General features: G+C 50.1%; 1 protein-coding gene across 2 annotated transcripts; it reads left to right on the plus strand.

Moving 5' to 3' along the window:
- The first annotated feature begins 831 nt into the window (after positions 1–831).
- On the plus strand, positions 832–3,422 carry LOC119334613 (BTB/POZ domain-containing protein At1g03010-like). Of its 2 annotated transcripts, none has more exons than XM_037607146.1 (4): positions 832–1,099; positions 1,198–1,264; positions 1,335–2,564; positions 2,643–3,422. In XM_037607146.1, the coding sequence occupies exons 1-4, from the start codon at positions 1,002–1,004 to the stop codon at positions 3,252–3,254; spliced, it is 2,007 nt and encodes a 668-aa protein (XP_037463043.1). In that variant the 5' UTR covers positions 832–1,001; the 3' UTR covers positions 3,255–3,422. The 2 variants fall into 2 exon arrangements, with proteins under 2 accessions (XP_037463043.1, XP_037463044.1); XM_037607147.1 differs by having other exon boundaries at positions 833–1,099; positions 1,347–2,564.
- The last annotated feature ends 6,048 nt before the right edge of the window (positions 3,423–9,470 follow it).

Consider the following 9,470-nt stretch of genomic DNA (forward strand, 5'->3'; position numbering starts at 1 on the left):
GAGGACCAATCTTCCACCCAGAGACAGCAGTTTACCTTTCCAACTGCTAAGTCTTTTTTGCAGTCTCTCCTCGACGTGTTTCCATTCAACATTTGTGAGTCTCCGATAATGTATCGGTATCCCCAAATATGTGATCGGAAACTGATCCAACCCGCATCCGAACAGTTCACCGTACAGGTGGGCCTCGTCTTGAGCCTCGCCAAAGCAAAACAATTCACTTTTATCAAAATTGATCTTAAGACCCGAGAGTTGTTCGAATGCTGATAAAATCAGTTTCAGATTTCTCGCTTTCTCGAGGTGATCATCCACGAAGAGAATCGTATCATTGACATATTGAAGTATAGAGAGAGCACCATCAACTAGATGATTTACTACCCCATAGCGTGCCACTCTGCAAGAAATCCTTTCATTCTATGAGTCTGTTGAAGAAAAGGCCACTTGACTTTGTCATAAGCCTTTTCAAAGTCTATTTTGAGTATCACCCCATTTAACTTTTCCCGGTGTAACTCATGCACTGTTTCATGAAGAATAACAACTTCATCTAGGATGTGTCTACCTTGCATAAAAACTGTCTGTAAATGCCGAACTACATGTTCAACAACCGAATTTAGCCTAATAAAATGGCTCCATGCATCGCCTAGATGCAAAGGCTGGGGTCATCCTTCTATTCGAAGAAAAAAAAATCAGATGTTTCACTGGCTTTACGGCTAGCACTCCTTTCCGCACGCATTCCCACACCACACACTCTGGACCAACTAGTAGCTAGTAATAATAGTCGTAGAAGACATCGGCTTCACTTCACTCTCTGTTTCTCTCTCTCTCCCCCCCTACAAGACAGAGAGGGCACTCAAGACTGAACCAGAAGTGTTGGACAGGAACACGTAGCTGAGTCTGAGAGAGAAACCCAACATATATAGCACAGCACATCCATTTGCTGCGCCTTGGCTGGTTGCTTGTTTTTGAGTTCCGCGCGTGTGTGCGTGAGAGAGAGACAGAATAAGATGGGCGTGGCGACGGTGACGGAGATGAAGCAGAGCGTGAGCGTCTCCGGGAAGAAGATGTTCCGGGCGAGCCTCAACAATCGGCACGCCAATGAATGGTACGCTAGTAATCGTCTCTGGATTCATCCTCGTTCTTCTCCTACGGCCCACGGAACGTGTCCAATTCACACGCCGCTTGCTCCTGTCTGTCTTCTAGGCCTCCCACCGACGTCTCCAGCGACCTCGCCGTCGAAGTCGGCACGTCCAGCTTCGCCCTCCACAAGGTGAGAGAAACCGCCATGTCCATCAGCCGCAACAGAGCTTAAAATGACGTCCTGATGCCCCATGGCATAGCTGCTCGCGCAGTTCCCGCTGGTGTCCCGGAGCGGCAAGATCCGGCGGCTCGTGGCGGAGGCCAAGGACGCCAAGCTCGCGCGCCTCGCCCTCCACGCCACGCCCGGGGGCGCCCCGGCGTTCGAGCTCGCCGCCAAGTTCTGCTACGGCGTCCACGTCGACATCACGGTCGCCAACGTCGCCATGCTCCGCTGCGCCGCGCGCTACCTGCAGATGACCGACGACTTCTCCGACAAGAACCTCGAGCTCCGCGCCGAGGCGTTCCTCCGCGACGCCGTCCTCCCCAGCATCGCCAGCTCCGTCGCCGTGCTGCGCACCTGCGAGGCGCTGCTCCCGGCCGCCGAGGACGCCAACCTCGTCGCCCGCCTCATCGCCGCCATCGCCAGCAACGTCTGCAAGGAGCAGCTCGCGTCCGGGCTGCTCTCCAGGTTGGACCAGAGCGCGCAGCTCAAGCCGGCGGCGGGGATCGTCGAGCTTGACTCGCCGGGGGACTGGTGGGGCAAGTCGGTCGCCGGCCTCGGACTGGACCTCTTCCAGCGACTGCTCTCCGCGGTCAAGTCCAAGGGCCTCAGGCAGGAGACGGTTACCCGGATCCTCATCAACTACGCCCAGAACTCGCTCTACGGGCTCATGGCCTGCAGGGACACGCAGGCCGCCGACAAATGCGGCGGCGTCACGGATACGGACGCCGTCAAGAAACAGCGCGCCGTCGTCGAGACCATCGTGGGCTTGCTGCCGGCGCAGTCCAAGAAGAGCCCCGTGCCAATGGCCTTCCTCTCGGGGCTCCTCAAGACGGCAATGGCGCTGTCCGCTTCCAGCATATGCAAGACCGACCTCGAGAAGCGGATCGGCATGCAGCTCGACCAGGCTATCCTGGAGGACATCCTGATCGCCACCGGGTCCGGCGAGGCGTCGACGGCGGCCGCCGCGCAGCACCACACGCTGTACGACACAGACGTGGTGGCGAGGATCTTCTCGGTGTTCCTCAACCTTGATGAGGACACCGAGGAGGACGGCGGCGGGTGCGGCGGCTTCGACTACGACAGCCCGCGGTCCCCGAAGCAGAGCTCTATAGTCAAGGCTTCGAAGCTGCTGGACAGCTACCTGGCCGAGATCGCGCTGGATTCGAACCTCGTCCCCGCCAAGTTCATCTCCCTCGCCGAGATCCTCCCTGACCACGCCCGCCTCGTCACCGACGGCATCTACCGCGCCGTCGACATCTTCCTCAAGGCACGCCGCCCTTTTCTTTTTCTCTCTTTTAATGTTACCACGAACGTTCATTAATTGGGGTGGCCATGGAACCTGCAGGTGCACCCGAACATCAAGGAGGCGGAGAGGTACCGGATGTGCAAGGCGATCGACTGCCAGCGGCTTACGCCGGACGCGTGCAGCCACGCGGCCCAAAACGAGCGGCTGCCGGTGCAGATGGCGGTGCAGGTGCTCTACTTCGAGCAGATCCGCCTGCGGAGCGCGATCCAGTCCGGCGGAGGAGGCGGCGCCGGCGGCGGCGTCTTCGGCCATGACGGGGCTCTCTTCTTCGGCGGCGCGGCGTCCGCGTCGACGGTCCAGGGCGGCGGCAGCAACATGCGGTCCGGGAGCGGGGTGGGGAGCGGCGCGATGTCGCCGCGGGACAACTACGCGTCGGTGCGGCGGGAGAACCGGGAGCTGAAGCTGGAGGTGTCGCGGATGCGGATGCGGCTGACGGACCTGGAGAAGGACCACGTGAGCATGAAGCGGGAGCTGGTGCGCGTCAACCCGGCCAACCGCCTGCTGCGGAGCTTCGCGCGCAGCTTCGGCAGGCTCAACACGCTCTTCCGGATGCGCCCGGCTGCCGAGCCTGGGTTGCAGCAGCTCGGCGCCAAGGCTACCGCCGACGCCAAGGTGCTCTTCCAGCGCCGCCGCCGCCATTCCATCTCGTAAATAGACCACCGCGCGCCAGCTGATCCGGCGTCTTGCGCGTTCTCGTATGTGTGCATAGCAAGTGATAAAACGCCGTGATTGATCTACTTTTGAGCACTTGTACCCGACTATTTTGTGGGGATTGCATGATATTCTGTTGATAATAGTTTGTCCGTGGGGATTGCATGATATTCTGTTGATAGTAGTAGAACGCTCTTTGCTATGGGCTACAATGCATACGAATCGCGCCAAGGCGCGAGGATGCCAGTCCCAACGTTTTGGTCAAGCAGTTAATGCTAAGTCGGTAGTAATCTAGGTTTAGCATATGCATTCAAATAGTTAAAAAGAAACATTCAATTATGATATGAGTGAGATATAATGATGCTCAATATCGTCATGAGACTATAAGGCAGAATAATTTTAGTGCGTTCATAAGACCACAAAAAATAGCCACTCGATAGGAAGTTTGAAACCAAAAGCGCAGCCTTGGAGCAGGGTGCCTATTCCATCAATGTGGTAAAACAGGTAATGATGAAGTTAGTAGGAAGCACTTTTACAAAAAGTTAATAAGGAGCATAGTTTATCACATGTATTCAATAGGACAGTGGATTTTCTGGCTCAAGAGAAAGAAACATTCACTTTATGAGAATCAAGACATTATCAAGTTCAGCATGGTCATGAAATTCTAAGGCCGCATCTAGTTCAGTTTGTTCATAAGACCACAAAAGCTAATCACTTGACACTAAATTCAATACTAAGAGCATAAACATGCGAGAGCAAGTACTAATAGTAGGAGCATTATAAGTTGCACTTGAGACATACACCAAGTACTACATACAAAACTTGGAAGTGTCTTTTCTTTTCATAGGTACACAACCTTTAGTATATCTCCACCAGAACAAATAAAACAATCTCCTAAGAGAATGTTCTACTGACAGAATGGGTATAGTAAAGTCCCACAGTCACATTGATAGAGAATCATCTTGTTACAAGAGGAAACGCACAATCACCACCTACCAATGGCCCTGATTTTGTCTGTTAATCAGTCCACACCTGCAATGAAGGTATAGTAGATCTATAGGACACCAACTGTCTATTTACATAAAGCTGGGTAGAATTATGTATTTGACCAGTCAAAAGGAAAAAAATGAATCATATATTCATATTGTTTAAAAAACTAAACTTTGCATTGTGTGATGATATTTGTCCTCCGACTTAATTCCAAGCACTTACTGCCAATCTGAAGACCAAAAACTAAATGAAACCATTAGGTTTAGACTTTTGTGCTTGCTTTGTGACAATGTTAGTGTAGTTGTGCAAATATAAGATCCATTAAATTCCTCTTATGCATTTTCCTGGAACAAAACAAATATATATAGTTAATTTAGTAGACATAATGGGTTTGTTTTGTTTCTAAAAGCAGAGGTACCCAATAAACAAGGGCCTTTTTCACTACTTTGACCCTTTTAGAAAACTTTCGCACAAAATGAACTCCACACAAAACTATTTTATGATCTGACCCTTTTGGTAACGCCACAAACCGTGGCGTTTTTTCTCTATTTAAAAACGCCGAACTAGCTAGCGTTGCTCCATTTCATAAGTAAATGGAAAAATGAGCAAGCTACTTGCAACGCCAACACCCATGGGGTTTCATGCATGGGCACCAATGCCAGCCATGCTTGGCGTTTCCAGCAACGCGAGATACTTTGGCATTTCTGCCCTGCCACGTAGCTTCCCGACCAGGCCAGCAACGCTGCCTAGCTCGGCGTTTTCAGATAGAGAAGAAACGCTATGGCTTGTGGCATTGCCAAAAGGGTCAGATCATGAAATAGTTTTGTGTGGAGTTCATTTTGTGCGAAAGTTTTCTAAAAGGGTCAAAGTAGTGAAAAGAGCAAGGATGAAATGAACCTATTGGCTATGCTCTTAGAAGACAAATGTTCATTTATAAAACAAATCAAACTATCATTGCACATACAATTGAATGGAGTAATGGTATCAGTTCTCCCATGAGACAACCTAGTGAACAATTAACCATGGACGAAGGGGTAGGGAGAAGAGTAGAAGCATCTGGTATACCTGGAGGTGGTACAGAGATGACTCGGGAGCGAGGTCTTCTTGATGCCGAGGAGCATGGCGAAGCAGCCGCCAATGGTGCTGCTTCAACATGTCCTCCTTCTCATAGCCGCGGTTGTGTCCTGCAAGACACATGAGTTATCAGTTCCTATTTTCACGACATTACCAGATAGAAGGAAGAGAGCACCAAGATTTAATCAACAATTTTATACAACATATGAGAAATACCCCCATGAATCCTAAGAAACAACACATAGATTCTAGCATGACATATTAGTTTATTTTGAAGAGGAAAGGCATCAAACATCCAGCACCAAGAGAGATTTAGTACAATTCCCGCCTAACGAGTAGGCAAATACCAAGCTAATGTGCAAGTGTACACATAATAACGCATGACAGAACTATAGAAACATAAAACATGAGCCCTGAACCTATCTATCCTCCATGAGTTACCTTTGTCAGCACCATTTTAAAACCCAGTTGGCCAGAAAAATGCTCACTTTGCCCAAAGACAAGAAGCAGCTAGAAAAAGATGTTGAGAGGGCATTTGGAGTTCTGCAGGCCCTTTTTCAGTTGTTCGTGGACTGATAACCCACAAGTATAGGGGATCGCAACAGTTTCTGAGGGTAGAGTATTCAACCCAAATTTATTGATTCGACACAAGGGGAGCCAAAGAATATTCTGAAGTATTAGCAGCTGAGTTGTCAATTCAACCACATCTGGAAACTTAATATCTGCAGCAAAGTGTTTAGTAGCAAGGTAATATGATAGTAGTGGTAACGGTAGCAAAAGGTAACAGTAGTAAAAGTAATGTTTTTGGTATTTTGTAGTGATGATAGCAATAGCGACGAAAAAGTAAATAAGCGAAGAACAATATATGGAAAGCTCGTAGGCAATGGATCGGTGATAGAGAATTATGTCGGATGCGGTTCATCATGTAACAGTCAAAACCTAGGTTTACACAGAACTAGCTCCAGTTCATTAATGTAATGCAGGCATGTATTCCGAATATAGTCATACGTGCTTATGGAATAGAACTTGCATGACATCTTTTGTCCTACCCTCCCGTGGCAGCGGGGTCCTTACGAAAACTAAGGGATATTAATGTCTCCTTTTAATAGAGTACCGGAACAAAGCATTAACACATAGTGAATACATGAACTCCTCAAACTACGGTCATCACCGGTAAGTATCCCGATTATTATCACTTCGGGGTTAACGGATCATAACACATAATAGGTGACTATAGACTTTCAAGATAGGATCAAGAACTCTCATATATTGATGAAAACATAATAGGTTCAGATCTGAAATCATGGCACTCGGGCCCTAGTGACAAGCATTAAGCATAGCAAAGTCATAGCAACATCAATCTCAGAACATAGTGGATACTAGGGATCAAACCCTAAAAAAACTATCTGGATTACATGATAAATCTCATCCAACCCATCACCATCCAGCAAGTCTATGATGGAATTACTCACGCACGGCGGTGAGCATCATGAAATTAGTGATGGAGGATGGTTGATGATGACGATGGCGACGGATTCTCCTCTCCGGAGCCCCGAACGGACTCCAGATCAGCCCTCCCGAGAGGTTTTAGGGCTTGGCGGCGGCTCAGTATCGTAAAACGCGATGAATTCTTCTCTCTGATTTTTTCTCCCCAAAACGCAATATATAGAGTTGGAGTTGAAGTCGGAGAGGCACCAGGGGGCCCACGGGGTAGGGGGCGCGCCCTAGGGGGGGCAGGCGCGCCCCCACCCTCGTGGATAGGTGGTGGGCCCCCTGGCCTTCATATTTTGCAGGTATTTTTTATATTTTCCAAAAAATTGCTCCGTGAAGTTTCAGGTCATTCCGAGAATGTTTGTTCCTGCACATAAATAACACCATGGTAATTCTGCTGAAAATAGCGTCAGTCCAGGTTAGTTCCATTCAAATCCTGCAAGTTAGAGTCCAAAACAATGGCAAAAGTGTTTGGAAAAGTAGATACGACGGAGACATATCATGGACCTGCTAAACAATGGGATCTGGAAACCTTGTGGGAGGTGATGACATGTTGTGTGATCAACTGATCATGCACAACATGACCGTCGAGGATGAACGTGATGATGATGTCGCAACTCTGGAATTTGAGAACATCGGTGATCATATCCAACTTCCAGACCAGAATCCAGCACATTTGAAGAGTTTATTCAAGTGCATTAACAAATTCGACATCGACCAACTCACAAGCAGTTGAAGGAAGATCTAATTGAGCATCAGTGGATGGTGAAAAGGGAAAATGTTGGAATGTAATATTTGAAATTCTTTAAATTTTTACTAGTGTTGCATGCGACTATTTGATCGTCTGAACTTGGAAAAAATGAGGAAGGCTGGATGTATGCGGCTACGATTGGATGGCTGCCTCCCGCATCCGTGTCCACGGACAGACCCCCCCTGTCCGTGGACGGACGCGGGAGGAAATTTGCGGGTCCAGCGTGCACCCTTAAACTGGACACCGCATTTGTCCTGTCCGCAGACACGGATGCGGGAGCCAGTCATCCAAAGCCGTCCACATACGGCCGATTGCGTTCGGGAAGAATTTTAACGAAAATGAACAAATTTGATGCATATTTGAACACATCGGACAATATTCATTTATACTTTGATATTTTTTGAAACCGAATGGTTTTCATTTAAACCGGAGTAAATTCATTACATTTAGACATATTAGACCGGACTCTAAATCTAGGCTAAAATGACCACCGGCACCCCGTTACCCATCTCCGGCCAGCCATGAGCCCCAGAAAATGAAGCCCCGCCTCCTCCGCAACCATGAGCGTCAGAAGGTGAAGCTATCCGCCTCCATGTCGCCAGCAAGCGGCTAATCGGCCGATGATGTTGAGCCCACCAAGCTTGGCTTCAATGGGAGGGGAGGAGCCGTGACCTTCATGGGATACAAATGTTGGCGACCTCCCATGCGCTACTCTTCCTTGCTGCCGGCGGTCCTCGTGGACGTGCGAACTTCATGGTCAGGGCGGTGGGGCGCGGCCAAGCTGGCGACCTCGTCTTCATCCTAGCTCTTGTTGAACGCTTCATCTGCCATCTCGTCAATTTCTCGTCTGGCGTTGGCGGTACCGCTAGCGGCAGCGGCAGATGTCACGGGCGTAGCGATAGGACTTGAACATCGCTACTTGCTCAGGCATGTCCACGTCCAGTGTGATGGCCGTGCCGGCGGCTAGTAGCTCCTCCGCGGGCCAGTGCTCGTTGAGGAGGCAGAGGTTGTAGGTCTGTCTGCGTTTGCTGAAACGCGCCTTCCCACTCCATCACCATGTCCATGTAGTGAGCACGAGCCTTGCCCATGGTGATGTCGGCATTGGCCGGCGCGAATGATGTCGTTGCTTGTCATCGGTCGCCTCTACCATAGGCGCGTCCGCAGCACTAGCCTATGGTGAAATCGTCTGTTTGGTGCCCTTCCAGCCAGCCGCAATGGCGGCGATCTCCTCCTTTTGTTCGTACGAGTGGTCGTCCCACAAGGCTTTGGAGCTTGAAGAGGACATGGAGAATGTGGTGCGGAGAGGAGACAGAGAGCGAAGGAGGGTGGATGGATTCAGCTGTGTTGTCGGCCTGGGGGTTAAATAGTGGGAGGAGGGCAAGCCAGGCGACGAGGTCCCTAATGGTGGGCGGCAGACGGATAGACGGGTACATCAAAGTAGGTTCATTGTTAACCACATACGTTTAATGAAGGGAGGTTGATGGACCGGAGCCGTTTGAATACTGACAAACATGGCGTGCACCTGGAAGCGGCGTGGCGGCGCTCTCGGCCGGCGCGCCGCTTCACTGCCGGCTCCTGTGAGCGATCACGTTCACTCTGGTCTGGCGTGAATGCGGCGCTGACCAACATTGGGCAAGAAAGCGCGCGGACCTGGGAGAGAGGGTTTAGGTGGGCCAAGTTAGCCAGAGTCCTCGGTTTATGGGAAAAAGTGCATTCAGACCGGTCAGCAGACCCATAGAGGACCACTTTAGATGGCAAAAAAACGTCCAGACCTCGTGGTCTAGACGGTTGCAGACGTTTTGAGAGTCGCCGTAGATGACCTAACAAGAGTAACTAGTCAAGGAGCGCTCCTTCGGGAGCCTTCCCAATGATCACATGGGGTGGGCTGAGAGCGCGCCACTCTCAGCCAC

The sequence above is a fragment of the Triticum dicoccoides genome, chromosome 7A (assembly GCF_002162155.2).
Source record: "Triticum dicoccoides isolate Atlit2015 ecotype Zavitan chromosome 7A, WEW_v2.0, whole genome shotgun sequence".
In the NCBI taxonomy this organism is placed as follows: Eukaryota; Viridiplantae; Streptophyta; class Magnoliopsida; order Poales; family Poaceae; genus Triticum; species Triticum dicoccoides.

Excerpts from the sequence above, each read along its gene's own strand:
- LOC119334613 (XM_037607146.1), top strand. The coding sequence starts at position 1,002 with ATGGGCGTGGCGACGGTGACGGAGATGAAGCAGAGCGTGAGCGTCTCC. Across the intron at positions 1,100-1,197 it reads AATCGGCACGCCAATGAATG|GCCTCCCACCGACGTCTCCA; the intron begins GTACGCTAGTAA and ends TCTGTCTTCTAG. Across the intron at positions 1,265-1,334 it reads CCAGCTTCGCCCTCCACAAG|CTGCTCGCGCAGTTCCCGCT; the intron begins GTGAGAGAAACC and ends CCCATGGCATAG.